The sequence below is a fragment of the Octopus sinensis genome, linkage group LG17, assembly GCF_006345805.1.
Source record: "Octopus sinensis linkage group LG17, ASM634580v1, whole genome shotgun sequence".
Lineage (NCBI taxonomy): Eukaryota > Metazoa > Mollusca > Cephalopoda > Octopoda > Octopodidae > Octopus > Octopus sinensis.
Window position 1 is genome coordinate 49992285 of NC_043013.1, and position 19413 is coordinate 50011697.

A 19413-nucleotide genomic window follows, 5' to 3' on the forward strand; every position below is an offset into this window, starting at 1 on the left:
TTTTACTTCCACCACATGTTTCAAAGACAGCATTGGTATTATTCCAAAGGAATAAAATTGTGAAAAACAATGTAATCTTCTCTTCAGGGAAATAAAGAAATAAAACAAACTCATCAATAAGACATTTTAACAGAATATGATGTATATGTATAATGATGAACGGAATGCTATTAAGTTTTTTTTTGAAAAACGTTAGCGGATATAACGTCAATGGTAGCCTATAGAAAGAGGAGGGGTAAAGGAAAGAAGTAAACAGAAACCAAATAAATGAGAAATATAGAACTGTATGTGAATTAAATAAAAGCCTAAAGTCTTGGAAAAAGTTATATCTAGTGGAAGTGAAATGTAAGAAGAAAATCAATGTTCAAATTATATATAATGATTGATGTCACTTATATGAACTAAAGGTATGTTTCTGCCAATGTTTACATTGATAAACACGCTCTATAACCGTGTTTACAAGGGGATTCTTAGAAAAAAGAATAAAAAATAGTTCAAAATGACAGAGTTGACAAAATTCTTTGCCTTTATCTTATGGGAATGAAATGGAAAGAATCAACCAATCTAAATTAATTGTTTGTTATGGTCTTTTAGATACCAAATTAATTTACTAAGCCCTGTACTGTTACGTTTATTATTATCCTTAAATGTAGAGTAATGATTAGAAATTCTTTTAGATAACTGAGAAGAACTATCTGTATAAAAAAGACATCGGTACCTGAAGTAATTTTTCAATGATATATAGAGTTCCTGATCTTAGAATTACTAGACATAAACTTAATTCTGTTGGAATTAACTTTAGAGACAATAACCCTGTTATTAATATTTCTAGTGGGATGGTTGTTATCAGCTAAATTAATGTTAGTATTAGTTAATGGATTCCTATTTAACAGACTAATATTATGTGAGGAGATAATTTGTAAGAGATTTTTTGTGTTAGAAAAACCAATCCTAACTGTGTGCGAGTTGATAATAGAGTAATACCTAGAATTCTATGGAAAATTCCTAATAATAGCTTCCTGAAACTGGAAAGGAAGATTAGATTTAATCTGCCTCCCATAAGGAATAATCAACCAAAGTGTTTTGCTATTAGCTGCCTTAGTTTTAGTGTAACTAACTTTAAAAGACATTGATTTATCTTTAGAATGAAAAAAGAGGTTTAAATAATGGTTGTCTCCCTTCCTGTGTTTGCTGTTGGCGTATAAATTAAAATTGATATCGTTTATATCCTTACAACTAGATTTCATGTCTCCATTACTAAAGGTAGAATAAGATTGAATGGAATTAGTGTAAGTAACTTTATCCGTATAACCTGCTTTAAGTAAGGCAGTTGTACTCAAGTGTCAAATCAATATCTATAAAGCTGAAATGCAAAAAAATTTGTTTGTCTCATTTTCGGATGGGAACGGTTTAAGGGGCACTAGATGGGGTCAGATTGGCTCCAAAATTTACAGGGACATGTAAAAGGAGGCGAGGAAGTGGTGGACTAGGTTAGAAACCCCTATCTCAAAAGCTGTGGTTACTAGGGCAACAAAACCCACACTTTGACAAGTGTTTGTCGTTTCTCTTTCGCATATCACCCTGTCTTCCATCTCTCTCTTTCCTTCCTTCCCTCAACTTTCTTTCTATAACAACGCTTGACAGCTTCATCGTCTCTCTGTCACTCTTTCTTCCATCACCTCTCTCACTGTACGTCTGTCTGTATCTATAGATAGAAAGCATTGACAGCTGCAAAAATTTTAATTTCCCGCCACGGGTCCTTTAGAACGGTGAATTATTACATTGATACAAATTGGATTTTTATGTGAAAAGGAGTCTAAATGGGGCTGGAAAGGTTTTAAAATTTACAGGAGGGGGTGTTTAGGAATTCTCTGTTACATCAAGCTAAAAAATTTGCAACAGCCTTTAAATCGTCAATATGTTGCCGTCTGTCATGAAGAAATTTTGAATGCCTGCCATGGTGAGTCTCCTGTCGCAAGAAAGAATCACTTCAAAACTTGGTGTTTAGGAATTTTCTTTTACATCAAGTTCAAAATTTTAACCCTGTTAAACTGCCAGTACATTGCTGTCCGTCGTTAAGATGTTTTGAATGCCAGCCATGGTGAGTCTACTATCCTTAGATTCTATCCCTTCAAACTTTGGTTTCCAATATTTTTTTATTTTTATTCAGCTCACAAGTTCGTCTGCCCCTTTTAAATGTTAGTGTTTTGCTGTTTGCCTTGAAGCAGACCTTTCCGTTGTCACTGCCTAATATTTATGATTGATCTTTCAAACTACTTTCTTTCTCAACTTACTCAAGATCTTTTGTTGTTTATAAATGGGAGAGAGATAGATAAAGATAGAGAGTAAGAGAAAGCGAGGGAGAGTCCAAGAGAAAGGAAGAGTAAGAGAGTGGGAAAGTGAGAGAGAAAGGAGAGAGAAATAAAGAGGGAGAATGTGGCGATAAGAAACAGAAAGGAAGCAACAGAAAGCAACAACCACACCCGCGCATAGAGCTGGTCACCTTAAGCTAGTAAAGTATAAAAGTGATATTGTCTGCAAAAATTAGAAATAGGACACAAAATATCAATGTTCAAAGTAATCGAACATAAACAATGAAATTTGTTATTTCCCTGGAGTGTTTAAAAAATATTGTACAGGTGCTATGGGTTATTTCCCTTGGTTGTTAAAAAAAATTAGTCATATAAGGTAGATATAAAGGTCCATTCCAGGGGCTATATTATCTATTTTTTCAACAATCTAAGTATATCACAAGGTTTCCAAACATGGGTCTACATAAGACTTATATAAATATATATACACATATACACACACATCCATACACACAAATATACATATATATGCATATATATACAAATATACATATATATGCATATACACACATACATGTATATATATATTCTTTTACTCTTTATTCTTTTACTTGTTTCAGTCATTTGACTGTGGCCATGCTGGAGCACCACCTTTAGTCAAGCAAATTGAAACTAGGACTTTTTCTTTGTAAGCCTTAGTACTTATTCTATCGGGCTCCTTTTACCGAACTGCTTAGTTATGGGGACATAAACACACCATCATCGGTTCTCAAGCGATGTTGGTGGGGACAAACACAGACACAAACATTTACACACACATACATATATACGACAGGCTTCTTTCAGTTTCCGTCTACCAAATCCACTCTCGAGGCTTTGGTTGGCCTGAGGCTATAGTAGAAAGCACTTGCCCTAGGTGCCATGCAGTGGGACTGAACCTGGAATCATGTGGTTGGTAAGCAAGCTACTTACCACACAGCCACTCCTATGCCTATATATATATATATATATATATATATATTTCCTAGCATTTCTAGATTTATAGGAAATATTATATTGACAAGGAAATGAACCTTCGGTTCTAATCCAGAAATGATTCGTCTATAATTAATCCATAGGCTGGGATTTCGTTATTTTCTTTCTCTTTACCATATACGGATTACAAATTCTGTTTGTTTGTGGAGACTTTTTTATTAGTAGGAGAAATATTGATCTATTTGGCTGCTATTTCTAATATTTTCGGTATGTGGTTTTGAGCAACTTGTTGCAATTAACCCTTTATTATAATTAATATCATTCTTACCAAATATGGTCTTTTCCATACCGAAAAATCTACTAGGTGAAATTTATTAATTTTATTAAATTAATTATATTTCACCCTTTTTTGTATGTATATATATATATATATATATATATATATATATACATATATATACACCCACATACATATATCGATATATGGTTCCAGTACAGTGAGGGTCTAGTAGATTGTCTGACATTAGTTGATTTATTACCATTAACTAGACGGATTTGATTTAATCCCGAATGGTTGATGACTACATTCTAGATAAAGTCTTCTAAGTGTAAGTAACTAGGTCACTACTCTTTTTATCCTGACCCTCACTATTTCCTCTGCTGCTCTCGAAATTATAATAGACTTAACGAGATATGCATTATTTTCTAAACTCATTCTGCCACAGATATAACGAAGAAACAATGTAAATATTTTGAGTTCCATTATTGACGTGAATATGTTAAGTAAATGGTTGCATTCTTTATGTTTGAAGTTTATGCGGTCGTCTGAAGAGAATGGTTTCTTTCAAATGATGTAATGTTTCTTTTAATCAATTGAAGGAGTCACTTGAAACGACTGTAATAAATTGACACTTGTACATCTTTGTTACTCATCATCATCATCATCGTTTAACGTCCGTTTTCCGCGCTAGCACGGGTTGGACGGTTCGACCGGGGTCTGGGAAGCCAGGGGCTGCACCAGGCTCCAGTCTGATCTGGCAGAGTTTCTACAGCTAGATGCCCTTCCTAACGCCAACCATTCTGCGAGTGTAGTGGGTGCTTTTTACGTGCCACCTGCACAGGTGCCAGGGGGGTCCGGCATCGGCCATGATCAGTTGGAGCTTTTAACGTGCCACCGGCACGGAAGCCAATCAAGGCGGCACTGGCATCGGCTGCGTTCGGATGGTGCTTTTTATGTGCTACCGGCACAGAAGCCAGTCAGGGCGGCGCTGGCATCGGCCACGTTTGGATGGTGCTTTTTATGTGCTACTGGCACAGATGCCAGTTGAGGCGGTGCTGGCAACGGCCACGTTCGGATGGTGCTTTTTATGTGCTACTGGCACAGAAGCCAGTCGGGGCGGCGCTGGCATCGGCCACGTTTGGATGGTGCTTTTTATGTGCTACTGGCACAGAAGCCAGTTGAGGCGGCGCTGGCAACGGCCACGTTCGGATGGTGCTTTTTATGTGCCACCGGCATGAAGCCAGTCGGGGCGGCGCTGGCATCGGCCACGTTTGGATGGTGCTTTTTATGTGCCACCGGCACAGAAGCCAGTCGGGGCGGCGTTGGCATCGGCCACGTTCGGATGGTGCTTTTTATGTGCTACCGGCACAGGTATCACAACTACTATTTCCATTTATAAACACATACACACACAATGCAGAGACATAGACTCACACGCATACTTATACACTATTATCATCTAAATATGAACACACTTTAATGACACCAACATCAACTGACGGATTACATTAAATGTCATAAAAGTTTTTGGCAAAGAGACTGATGAAACTCTTTGAATTCATTGCCTGCTATTTTCATGGGTTATCTACCAAATGTTAGATTGCATTTCTACAATCTGATTGATTTACTGATAATGATAGTTTTGCTTTTTATTAATAACATTCAATTGACATATTTTCTTCTTTCCAGAGAATGAAATGAAAGCAGTAAATAAACCCGGTATTGAAGAACTTAAGAAAGTCATATGTGAAGTACTTGATGACAACAGAGGTAGAGTAAAACGTGATCAGTTTTGGAATAAGGTGGCTGAGAAGCAAAGACATTTTGTGAATCCCTCATCCTATGGTTTCAGTAACTTATATGAATTTCTGAAACATTTCTCTGATATTGTGGTAGAGGTGAGTGACAAGAATGAGTTATATATACAGAAGAAAACTTCGAGTGATTTCAATGAACCGTCTATTGACAGAAACTCATCTTACTTAGGCGAGAACATGTATCATTTTCCCTCACTTAATGAAACAATAAGAAGTAACCCATCAAAGCCATCTCTAGCAGAAGTGAGACACAGATTTTGTGACGTTCTTCTGAACTTTCCTCAGGGCATGCCACTGCCGAAACTGCTGGATAACTATGACAGAATGTATCAAAAGCCAAAATTTAACTTGTTAGATTATAATGTCAGTAATTTTGAAGAACTTTTTAAGTTGCCTGAGTTTCGGTGTTTTAGTGTTTTAGTACAGAACAATATGATAATGATTTATTTGAAGGAACACAATACTCCCGGCCATAACATGTTTTATCCCTCCAATGTTAATCAAATGCCAGCTCCTAAATGGGGTGAGCCAGCATTTCCCGCCATGCAACAACAGCCACATGTCACTGATAGCTTCCACCTCGCACCTTTCTCAAAACTACCCCCACCAAAAACGAATGAAAAAGAAATTTTAGTACCGCCTTTAAATATTGCCCCTGGAGAGACTCTGACTAAAGAACGTCTTGACAAAATTGCCAAAGAATGTATTGAAATACTTTCTGAAAATAATGAATGTGTGTCTATTCAAGCCATTGAAAATCTTTTCCTTCAACGCCTTAGAAGAAAAAACTTACGAGAACTTGGTATTCGTACTTTAGATCATTTGCCGTCAGTTCATGATCATAATCGTTTGGTCTGTAAAGTTAATGCTTATATTCAAGCCTTTGTGACAGTTCGGTCTGTCTGTACACTGAAAGAACTGGAAGACTGCATTGCACTTTATGTTAATGAAAGCAATTCTTTTCAAAGCCTGAAACTTGGACCTTTACATAAGATGCAAATTGTTTTTGATTTATTTAAATTTCCTCCTGGTGAAGACAGTTTCCCAGAACTCTCTACAATGGATGTTTTAGATAATATAAGAAATTTTCTTAATGAGAATAATTGGTACAAAAAACATGAAATGCAGGAAGTTATGACTTTTTTGACGAAGGCTTTTCACTGCAGTGATCCATTTCACCTTGGAATTCGCTTGCGGAGCCTTCCACTTGCTATTGGGGTAAGGATACATTTCTTTATTTAAATTTTGGAATCGTTTATCCTTTTCTTATTTCAAGAAATTAATGACTCTCAGATAGTTTCATATCAATTGATGACACAATTATGTGACAATACTGATTTTGCTTTATTTCTTTTATTTTTGATTATTTTCTTTTTATCTCCATTATGTTTTCTTTCAGTTTTCATATAATAGCTTGGGCAAGGGTTTTATTTTTTAAAATTTGGGTATTTATGTCATTGAAAAATTGTTTTCACAACTAATTGCTCTCTTAGCCCTCTTAACACTGCTTTTCTTTTAATTAATTTTGAAACTAATGAAGAATTTAGTAAATAATTATGTTTTTTATTAAGCTGACATTTGGAACAGCAATTAACATGAAATTTTATTCAAAGGTTTAAATTTGGAACTTTTTTAGATTATGAACCCAGTGTGTGTTTCAGGCAGGTTGGTATCAAAAGGATTAGAACTGACTTCTCAACTGTCAGGTGAAGATTGTTAAGGTTAAGTTTTATTGAAAAAAGGCATAACTTCCATTTAATACTCCACCAAATTATTTGCCTCATAACTTCCAGAAAAATAAATACTTTTTAATGAAACTTTCACCAAATTGCTTATATCCTGTTGATTGAGTGTATGTAAAGATTTATTGGAAAAAATTTTTCTGAGGGGTGAGGGAGAAGGGTTTCTGGAAAATGAAGTTTTAGATCAGACAGCCCACATAAGTTGAAATTTCTCCATTTTGACAGGGATTTTTTCCAGTGTTTTTCATCAAAGTCTTCAGAATGATGGGAGACATCTTTTCACAAAAAAAAAATTTAAAAAATTTGAAAATTTAAATAGATGCTTGGTTCATTTTATTTGTGTCATGCAAAGTAAAAGTGATACATACAAGAATAAGAATAAAAGAAATTGGATAAAAGAAACAACCAAAAATAACTGATAAAAACCTACAGATGTTTCAATCTGACATATATATATAATTTAGAGACAAACCACTATTTAGTTATTCCATCAATAGTGAAGTTATTATCTATAATAACAACATAGAAATTAATTATATATCTTATAATTATTATTCTAAAAATCTCATAACAAATCAAACATTAAATTGACTATGCGAGTTTCATGACTAAATATATAAATCAATAATATTAAAATTTAATAGTAATTCAATAAAAAAATATTTAGCCACTCTTCAGGTCAAAAAAATAACATAAATAAATTTAGATATTATAATACAATAATAAATATATAAATATATGTATATTGACAGTAAATAATTCAATAAAGTATAACAATATTAATGTAAAGCAAAAACATGACTTATCTTATTGATGAAAACCAGTTAAAAAAAATTTTAAACTTTAAACTTACAATCTAGCATTGTAAAAAGCCTATCTTGTTAAACATGACGTAAACAATAGATATACAATAAATAAATAGATGTATGTATTTAATGATAAAATAAAAAATAATCAAATAAACATGATGTAATATACCATTTACAGGGAAAAATTCTAAATTCGCAATAATTTAAAACTACAACATTATATGTAAAAATATAAAATTAATTAAATGTCCATAAATTAATATATATTCTTCAATTACTTTTATTAATCCCTTGGTTTAAAACTTGTTCTAGTTATGGTCACACACTACATAACATACAACTAATTTATACTCATTATAAAAAGGAGCACTCCATCGGTTACGACGAGAATCCCAGCTGAAACGATCAACAGAACAGCCTGTTCGTTAAATGAATGTGCAAGTGACTGAGCAATCCACAGACACGTGTACCTTTAACGTAGTTCTCAGGGAGATTCAGTGTGACAAGTCCAGCCCTTTGAAATACAGGTACAATTCATTTTTGCCAGCTGAGTAAACTGGAGCAACGTGCAATATTTTTCTTACAGTTGTCTCACAAGGAATATAGCTTCAGTGATGCCTTTTCTTGAAACAAAACTGAATTGCATCTCATCTACACTAATTAGGTTTTCAGTAACTTTTTCTGTAACTTTCATAACTTTGCCCAACAGTTCCGATGTCTTTGTAGTTACCTCTCTCTTGTACATTTCTCCTTGTACTTGTAGCAGTTTGCAGTGCTAGCTGCTTAGTATGATACTTTGTATTACTTGATTTACAATTTGAGTGACTATTCTCCATCCTTTTGTGCCAGATATTTTAAGAGTCTTGGCAACTATCATTGTTAAGATAGTCTTTCCCAACTGCTGCTCCCCTTTCTTTCACATCCCTTACCAGTCTATCATATTGCTGTCAACTTGGATGGCTGGTCTCTCCACATACTAATATCTCTTTGGCAAACCTTTTGATTATATTTTCTTTATCAAGCCCTTGGACTCATAAGCCAGTTATGCAGTTTTCATGGCATATAAATGACTGAGATCCCAACATTCCTCCTCCCCTATTTTGGGAGGAGGAAGAGGAAGCAAATTGATTACATCAACCCCAGCACTTGACTGCTACTTTATTTCATTGACCCCAAAACAATGAAAGGCACAGTTGACTTTTGGTGGAATTTGACCTGAGAGCATAAAGAGCTGGAAGAAATACTGCTGGGCATTTTGTCCAATGTGCTAATAATTCTGCCAGCTTGCTGCCTTATTTGTTAACATTACGGAGCATTAAATCAAGTTTTCTAGACAATGGCTTTAACCATTACTCTTTGAAAAAGAATTTTACACCTCTTTTCTCATTTTACTTTTGTGAAATGAAAATCGGCTCTGAGCTTAAAATATTCACAGGTAGAAATGTTTTACTGCCAACATTTGAACCTTGACTTTGTTTGTGTAAATTTGTATTTGAAACTGCTAGGTATGAACACGAAAGGTACCAATCTGTCTACAAGGTGGTATCAAAAGGTTCCTGGACTAGTTATGTTTAATAAAAAATAACTTAGTTTCCTAAGTTTTAATACCTCCTTCAAAATAGTCACCTTGCGCAGCAATATACTGATCTCAGCATTACTGCCACTTTTGGAATCTGGCCTGCAGGTGCTAAATCTGGCAAATAGGGTGGGTGTAGAAGTGATACCATATTGTTTTTGGCAAGAAACTCACGAGTGAGGAGAGCTTGGTGACAGGGTGCATTGTCATCATGAAGAATCCAGTTCTTTGTGCTCTACAGATTCGGTCATTTTCCCCAAACGTCCTCCATCAAACACTTCAAAACATTGCAGTAGGGCTCTTGATGGACAATCTGGCCCTGGGGTGGGGTGGGGGCATCAATTCTTGATGCACAATACCATGTTTCTGGGGGTGACACACATGGCAGGTCTTCCAGATCATTCATTGTCTTCCAGGGGCGTTCTTCTGCTTTCGAAATGCCTGTGTCACTCAAAAATATTGCGCATGGCCCATTGCTTTGTCACTGTAAGCTTGCTCAATGTCTCTGTGGCAGACTTCCTGAGTTCAATGCAAAGTTTCATGTTGGCTCTTGGTTCCTGTCCATGACAAGAATCACAGACTACAGCATACACATGATCAGGAAATCAAAAATTTCTTAACCTGTGAAGTAAACGCAGGGATGTCACTTGGCACACTGCCTCACGAAGGTCACTGCTCACTCTCACTGTGCACGCAACTGTGTGCTGCCATCTGTTGGTGCACTACAGAACTAGCCCGGGGACATTTGATACAACTTTGTATATCATGTGGTAGATATTGATACTAAAGTTCTCAATATCTAAATACATACATGCTCCAGCGAATTAGTGCCCTTATAATTACAGAGAAACTGCTCACTAAATTCAATGTACTAATATTACAGTGTCCCTTTTTTTATACACTTGCTAAGCATGAGTTGATCTTCAACAGAATGTTAACTTGTTTTTTTTTTTCAAATGCACTTGTACAATACCCTTTATTGTAGGTCATAAAACGTGCTCAGAAAGATGATTCAACCCTTACCAGAAAGGTCTTTGACGATATGAAAATGAAATTAACTGAAGAAATACAAAATGCTTTCAATAAATTCCGTGGCTACATTCTCGTAACGAAACAAAAGGATACACATTTGAAGGAGCACTATGCTAAAATGTCTGCTGATGCTGCACTGAAGGAGATCTTTGAACGGCTGTGTTTGTTGCTTCAAATTGATGAACCTAAAACTATAGCAGAACAGAAGCAAAAAAGAAGATTCATAGAGATTTCTAATAGTTTCTTTCAACAAATAAGTAATCATGATTTAGCTAGGACTGTCTTTCATGTTGCTATTTGTGTCAGTAGTACCGAACTACAAGCAACCGCTCTGGAATTCCTGGACCGAAGTCCTCAGCCTGCACCCAATGACACTAATAGAAATGAACGTCCTCCTCCTTCAAAAGGTAAGTGGTCCCCTCTTATATGGCTCACAGTTTCATTCCTTGTTTTTAGTTTTGGAGTGACTGGCACCTCACACTGCCTGGTTTATCACCACTACCTGGCCCTTGGTTTCTTCAGCAGACTTCATTCTGTTGCAAGGCTTCTGGTTGGTGATTCCATCATCTATCAATACACCTGTTTCTTTACTACCTACAAGGGGACAAACAAGGACAGACACACGGATTAAGTCAATTACATCGACCCCAGTGCGTAGCTGGTACTTATTTAATCGACCCTAAAAGGATGAAAGGCAAAGTCGACCTCGACGGAATTTGAACTCAGAGCGTAACGACAGATGAAATACCGCTAAGCATTTCACCCGGCGCGCTAACGTTTCTGCCAGTTCGCCGAAGTATATAGATGATTAAGGGCTGTGAATACCTAACGAAAATGGGTTGCATTATTAAAATTTACTTTTTATTGTTTTAGTGGGGGTCTTGTTGAAGGGGCATGTGCCCTTGGCATTTGCAGGCCTTCTGAGATCAGTTAAACCATTGCTAATTAACATCTATAGGGAAGATATGAGCAGGAAGGTGATTCTCAAATGCCAATGTTCTGGGGATGAAGGACTACAAGTCGTGGTTAGTTCAAGGCCTGGAGAGATGAGCATAACAGGGGTAATGAGAAAAGGTGTTGATTGACTTGGGAATGCCTGAGTGGAAGTACAAAACTAGATAACTCCTGGGAGTAGTACTTATAGAAAAAGCAGAGGGTGGAGATAGCATGCTCATGGGACATAGAGTGGGGCATGTCTGTGAGTGATTTTATGCCAATCAATCACATGGTCTTCCAATGAATACACTTGAAGAGGTCTATGTGGGTAGCAGCAGCAGCATCCCAGATGTTGGAGAAATACTCTGTTGCAAACTTTATTTAAACTTTGTAATGTCAATTATTGATGCGGGATGAAATATTTTCTCACCCTGAAAAGAAAGGCCAATCTTTGAGATGCATTCTTAGTTAAAGATATGCTTTCACCAGCAAAGATCTTTGGTAATAATAAGATCCAGCATTTGGAGTGACTATGAGAGCTCTAGTTAAGTGCTGTTTATGTTTAGTGAAGGTGTGGTATGACAGTGTTTCCTTGATGTAAGTAGTACTTGTTTTTTGGGGTGGGGGGGGCTGCTTTTTTTTTTTTTTTTTTGCTGTTGAAAGAAATAACATTGTTTTTCCACTCCTGAAGGATGCTTTTCAAGGTCTTCTTTCATAGAATTAGTGCAAATATGAAGTGTAGCATTTAGGTTCTTATGAATAATGCATGGCTGGGGAAGAATAGAGAGGAGTGAAAGGTAGTGTCGTCTGAATAAATGTTATTGGAGGTGATAGCAAGTAGGTCATTGATATACAGAAGGAAGAGAATGAGGACAAAATCAAACCCCGAGGCACACTAGAGTTGACTCAGATCAGGAGAGAAAGAGCATTGTTAATGAACTCCATGGCAGTCGTCTAATCTGATAGAAAAGTACTAATGTAAGAGATGTGAGATGGAGGGAGTTCGTAATAGGGAAGTTTTGATAGATTTGCATGCCAAACATGGTCAAAGGCTTTGTTGATGTCTAGAGCAACAACAATGCTTTCATTGACCTACACTAAAGCAAGAGCCTGCAGGTGGGTGACTTAAGAGAACAAATTACCAGTGAATCTGGTTTTACAGAGGCCATATTGTTGGGCACTGAGAAGAGAAAGAAAGTCAAGATGTTGGGGAATATCATTGTTAATAAATTTCCATTTGATAAAGACTGCCACTGTTCAAAGCTGAGCAAAACTGTGCAAGCCTGGTCAAGATTCTTTAGAAAGATGACAGCTACACACACATGCAAATCTCACTTTTCCATGACAACAATGTTTATCCAAGGGAAACATGCAGCTGCCATCTTTTTCAATTTTAGCCCCCTGTGGGCAGTAAAGAAACATATTTTTAGCACCATCCGTTTCGTGGCCGTTTGCCAGCTCTGTCTGGCCCCCGTGTTGGTGGCACGTAAAAGCACCATCCGTTTGTGTCCGTTGCCAGCCTCGCCTGGCCCCCGTGCCGGTGACACGTAAAAGCACCATCCGTTCGTGGTCGTTTACCAGCTCTGTCTGGCACCTGTGCGGGTGGCACGTAAAAAGCACCCACTACACTCACGGAGTGGTTGGCGTTAGGAAGGGCATCCAGCCGTAGAAACACTGCCAGATCTGACTGGGCCTGATGAAGCCTTCCAGCTTCACAGACCCCAGTTGAACTGTCCAACCCATGCTAGCATGGAGAACGGACGCTAAATGATGATGATGATTCTCTTCTAAAATTGGGAATGTAGTAGGCTGAGAATAGGTATCAAGCATTTTGGATGACCAGGTGGGAGATTGTTTCTATCTTGTCTCTGGTACTGTATCCTTTCTGACTGAATTTCTTCTTGCAAATCAGGGTGACAAAAGTATTGTGTGCCTAAGAAGTCTTTTAAGTTTATTTACTAATAAACATCACTGTTGGATAAACACTCCCTGATGCTTCAGTTTTATTGGTTGTGTGGTAAGTAGCTTGCTTACAAACCACATGATTCCCGGTTCAGTCCCACTGCGTGGCACCTTGGGCAAGTGTCTTCTACTATAGCCTCGGGCCGACCAAAGCCTTGTGAGTGGATTTGGTAGACGGAAACTGAAAGAAGCCCGTCGTATATATGTATATATATGTATGTGTATGTGTATATGTTTGTGTGTCTGTGTTTGTCCCCGACCATCGCTTGACAACCGATGGTGGTGTGCTTACGTCCCCGTAACTTAGTGGTTTGGTAAAAGAGACCGATAGAATAAGTATTAGGCTTACAAAGAATAATAATAATAATAACTTATTGTTTATGTTTATAATCATAATGCAATAAAATTTGATTTAAATAAATGAATAAATAGCAAATCTATAGTAATATGGGAAGAGAAAATATTGAAATACAAACTATATCCATTCATCCCTTAAGAAAATTTATTGGAAGCCTTTAAAGTAAAAAACAATAATAATAAACTATTAGATAGGAAAGAATTTTTTTAAATTTTAAATTTCAGACATACTGCATTCCGTTAAGTAAACCACAAGTAAATATGCTATGAAGCATACTTAAGTGGGTAAGGGTAATATTAAGAAAATAAACATTATGTAAGAGAAATACTTATATATAAATAAATAAATTGAAGATAAAATAAAATACAATGAATTACATAAAGAGCCTTCATGCATAGCTGGGATGTAGGCAAAAATATATGTAAAGAGACAGCTAAGCCTGAACAAATTTAAATGGGGCTTATCTTAAAATGCAGTCAGAGGTAATGATAACACTGGTCAACAAAATGAAACTTTTTAATCATCAGAGTTGCTAATTGACTTATCTGGGTTAATTTTTGATGCTGATTACGAAGCTGAAGTCCGATTTCCTCTATCAGGTCACATTTTCATGTTAATGATACCTGCTGTTTTAACTTATAGGATACGTAAAGTATGTCCATATAAGGTATATTGAATACAAGATACGATAATTTCATGGCTTTTTATTGCACGAAATTAAAATTATTGTGTACAAATAAGCTAGAATACACTCAAATGCATAACAACTTAAAATCTTTGGGATTTGAACTTTCTCTGGTGTTTTGTCTCAGGTTCATCCCTGTATAACATCCAAAAGTAGTCAGCTAATATTCCTGCATCCCGAAATGCTTGATATCATTGTTCCATCGATTCAATATCTTGATGAAATCATTCCCCTTGCTCATCAGACACTGCTCCAAGGTTCTCTGCGAAAAAGTCCAGATGTGAATCAAGGAAATGGACTTTTAGTGGCATCCGACAGCCCATTGCAGCGTAGGAGTCTAGAAGACATTTCACTCCATTTCTAAACTCTAGAGATCTCTTGTTGCCTAGGAAATTTTCACAGAGCCATTTGAAGGATTCCCAGGCTTTAAGCTCAATCTCATCCAGTGCTGTGAGGAAGTGGTTGTCCTTCAGGAGTTCTTTTATCTGCGGACCTATGAATATGCCCTCCTTCAGTTTTGCCTCAGTGATTTTTGGAAATTTAGCCTTCAAATATTCAAAATTTTTGGAGCTTTTCCTGGCAAGTGTCTTCATGAATTGTTTCATGAGGCCAAGCTTTATGTGAAGAGGAGGAAGAAGGACATTTTCTGGATTTAATAGTGGCTTACTCTGGACGCTAGAAACTCCTGGCTCGTATGATTTTCGTAAAGGCCATTCTGATTGAACATAGTGCTTGTTAGTTGCATGACTGTCCCATAGGCATAAAAAGCAACAATATTTCCTGAACCCAGATTGCATTCCCGTCAACATTCCAATCACCTTCAAGTCTCTGCATACTTTCCAGCTGTAGTTTGTATACTTTATGGCTTTGAGGAGTAATTGTATGTTTTCATAACACTCCTTCATGTGCACTGAATGTCCTATGGGAATGGATGGTTTCTTATTGCTGTTGTGTAGTAGTACTGCCTTGAGGCTTCTCTTAGATGAATCAATGAATAAGCGCCATTCAGCTGGAACATGCTCTTGGAACAAACAGCGAAATAACTCATCAGTGCTGTTACTAAAACAAAGTGGTCCATCAACAGAGAAGCATGAAGTCAGATCCCTATTCCTCTTCCTGAAATGAGTAATACAAACATTTTTCTTAAGCAGACACTTTTCTTGTAGGCAAAATGCTAATAGTTCAGCTTTATCCTTCGACGATGACAAGTCTCTAACTAAATCATTTAACTCTCCTTGAGAAAATTTCTGTGGTACATCTTCATTTTCAGTCGTGAAATCTGCATCCACTTCGGTCTCTTCCACAGCAGTAGTATTTTCTTCAGAAAATACATCTTCATCAGACATCTGAAGGCCATTTTCTGGTGGTATTGGAATAGGAAGATCATCATTGTTGTGTGGTACTGGTCTTCTTGCTGATTCCAAGTTGGGATACACAATCTTGGTCTTTACGTTAAACCCACATACATTGACGTTACAGAAATAACAATCCATGAAATGATCCTTTGGCTCTCTCCATATATAAGGTATTGCAAACGGCATTGCTCTCTTCCTCTTATTTAGCCAATCCTTTAGTCCATTTGAACAAGCTGAGCAGATGATGTACGGGGCCCAACCCTTATCTTGATCCCCGAGAGAGCAGCCAAAGTATAACTGGTAGATCTTCTTGATTTCACTTGTGATGGCATGTTGCTGGGCTTTGGTGGTAAATGAACCACAGACATGACAAAATATATCCGGACTGTTCTTGCAATGCCTTGACATCCTGAGTAGAATTTGATGATGATGGCGACTTGGCACCTTAAACTGAAAGGGAAATTTATGAAAAGAAAAGATTATGAAAACATTAAATTACAAAATGAATACAAATAGTTATAAAACAAAAGTCAGAATTTACCTGTATAAGACGTTTACCTGTAGCAATACTGCTGATGAGAGTTATATACCTCTCTTATCTCATCAGAAAAACTGTGCCTGATAGAAGGAAACCGATTACATTTTTGAAATCTGCAGACAAAACTACATATAAGACACCATATAATATCCCTGATGAAAATTGGCTGTTGACCAGTGTAATTTATTTATGTATTTAAGCAGTGGATCAGGTATCACCTCAATATGCTGTTAACTTGGCACATTTCAGTACTAACTAGCACTATAGTGCTAGTGCATGCATATACAGCTGCGTGCATGCGCACATACACACGAATACTGTCCAAACCTCCAACCAATCACACACAGCTAGCTGGCATTCAATTGGCGTATCAAGTTTCGGGCATTTTGATTGGGTTTTGGATAGAAAATTCACAAAAAAGTCACTTCTATTGATTTTTTAATGGCTTTACGGGGTGACTGGGGAAATGTAAAGATGTGCACGACCACCCTTGGACGGATTTGAATGACCATAGTAAGTGCGAGCCCTCTAACTGAAAAATTGTGGGTTTGTATAAAGGACACACATGCAGACATTTTGCCGTTTATATATAGAGAGATTAATACGAAATAATAAGACTAATGGAAAAATAAGCTTAATTAATACATCAGAAATAAAATACGTCATTCCTGTATATAAAAATAATCTCAGGTAATATAATCCTCGTGTTAATGAGTTAAGGGGAGGTAATATGAGATTTACCAAAAGTTCTTAATTTCCATAAATAATTATATGACATAACATTCATTTAATTTGCTAGATCAACTTACCTGCAAAATGTAATTTTATACGTAGATTATAAAGTATGAAAGAATAAGTTTAGTAAATTAAATCAAATAAACTAATTGGAGTATATTATAAGACATAACTAGGTAGTCTTCTACTATAGCCTTCGGCTGACCATGTGTGTTTTTGTGTCTGTGTTTGTTCTACCCGAACATCGCTTAGAAACCGATGTTGGTGTGTTTACGTCCCTGTCACTTAGTGATTTGGCAGAAGATATCAATAGAATAAGCACCAGGCTTACAAAGAATAAGTCTAAGGGTCGATTTCTTCAATTAAAAGGCGGTACTCCGGCATGGCCACACTCAAATGTCATATATATAAACATACATACATGTATGTGTATAGAGTGTTAGGTGTGATGTACAGTAATTTAATATTGAGAAAAAGGAAACAGAAAAATGCATGTATATATAAATATATAATAATCTCATGCATAAATCCTTTTCTGTCTGTCTGTGTTAACCCAACAGAGGGGCCAGCTATCTGAGTTGACAGTACCTTGGTAGATAAAGCAATTAAGAGTATGAAAACAGGGAAAGCCTCCAGCCCATCAGGAATTACTGCAGAGATGCTCAAAATATCTGGCAGTGTCGGTTATAGCCTAGTCACCTGTATAGTTAACCAGGTGATACATGGAGTCATACCCAATGACTGGTGTAGCAGCACCATAGTCAACTGCTACAAAGGTAAAGGTGATGCTTTAGATACAAATAATTACAGAGGTATCAAGTTGTTGGATCAGGTGATGAAGGTCACGGAGAGGGTCATAGCCCAACTAATTAGGGAGAGAGTGAGTTTAGATGAGATGCAGTTTGGGTTTGTGCCTGGGAAAAGCACCACTGATGCTATATTTCTGCTAAGACAGCTGCAAGAGAAATACCTAGCCAAAGATAAGCCCTCGTACCTGGCTTTCGTTGACTATATGGAACCATTCTATCAGTGACTTTGGAATATAACACTATCTGTCAGAGCAACAAACGTTGTCAAAAGACATCAATACAACAAAATTAATCGCTTAGTGTTTAGTTCAACTCCTCTGTGAGTGTAGTTTGAAAAGAATTGGGTTTCCTCAATTACTTTCCCAATTTACAGTTTATATGAAACTGAAATTAAAGGTTGTATCAGTCTAAAGTGAAATGAAAATTTAATGATTGAATCAAATTATTTTATGAACATTTGAAAAGAAAACAGCTAAATATTGTACCTTTAATTGTCTTTCAGAACAAGTCCTTCAGTCTTTGAAAAAGTATCTGGAAAAATACATATCTTCTGGGACTTTAAACTTGAATCACTTCAACAAAATCGAAGAACGGTTATTGGAAGATTTTGGTATGACAACCTTTTCCCAAATGGGTTATGGACGATTCCTCTCATTCCTCCAGAATAATACATCAATAAAAAAAGTAAGTAATTTCTCTAGTAATGGTAGTGATAATAGCAGCGACAGCTTCGACAGTTAAAGTTTGTTGTTGATATACATTTTCTTTGATCCTCTTAACGAGACATTTAATATATCCATATCAGTATGTCCATATCAGTATATCCATATCAGTATATCCATATGCACCTGAGCACTGTACACAATTATTATTATTATTATTATTATTATTATTATTATTATTATTATTATCATTATATGATCTGTTTCTAATAATACGATTTTTATGAGTTCATGAATGTTGATATTTTGTCCAACCCCTATATATATATATATATATATATATATATATATATATATATATATATATATATAGATCGCCATGTTGATTGGCTAGCTTCTGCACGCATTTTTTTTTTTTCTCTCCTTGTTTCTTTCTGTGTCTCTTTTCTGTGTATCTTTCTGTTGAAGAGCGTAGGCTCGAAACGTAAAAGACTTGTTTTATTTATATTCCTGAGCGCCATACTAATACAATTGTGTGTTTGTATTCCACCTGCCTTCGTCTTTTGTTTATTTTCGTAAAGCTTCCCGTTCATCATCATCATCATCATCATTTAGCGTCCGTTTTCCATGCTAGCATGGGTTGGACGGTTCAACTGGGGTCTGTGAAGCTGGGAGGCTTCATCAGGCCCAGTCAGATTTGGCAGTGTTTCTACAGCTGGATGCCCTTCCTAACGCCGTTATATATATATATATATATATATATATATATGTATCCCAATGCTGTGCTTTCTGGAAGAAAAGCCTTCACATAACTGAGATGCAATGTCAAC

The 19413-nt window shown here is 36.4% G+C and overlaps 1 protein-coding gene across 3 annotated transcripts in view; it reads left to right on the forward strand.

The window, feature by feature from the left end:
• LOC115221087 (protein NO VEIN) overlaps positions 1–19413 on the forward strand; it is a 118070-nt gene that overhangs the window by 22383 nt on the left and 76274 nt on the right. For 2 of the 3 annotated variants that reach the window (XM_036510574.1, XM_036510573.1), the window contains exons 3-5: positions 5257–6602; positions 10497–10950; positions 18424–18605. In XM_036510574.1, coding sequence (XP_036366467.1) covers positions 5257–6602; positions 10497–10950; positions 18424–18605 — 1982 coding nt within the window. Of the gene's footprint in view, positions 1–5256; positions 6603–10496; positions 10951–18423; positions 18610–19413 lie in introns of those variants that run through there. The other variant, XM_036510575.1, reaches the window with a different exon arrangement.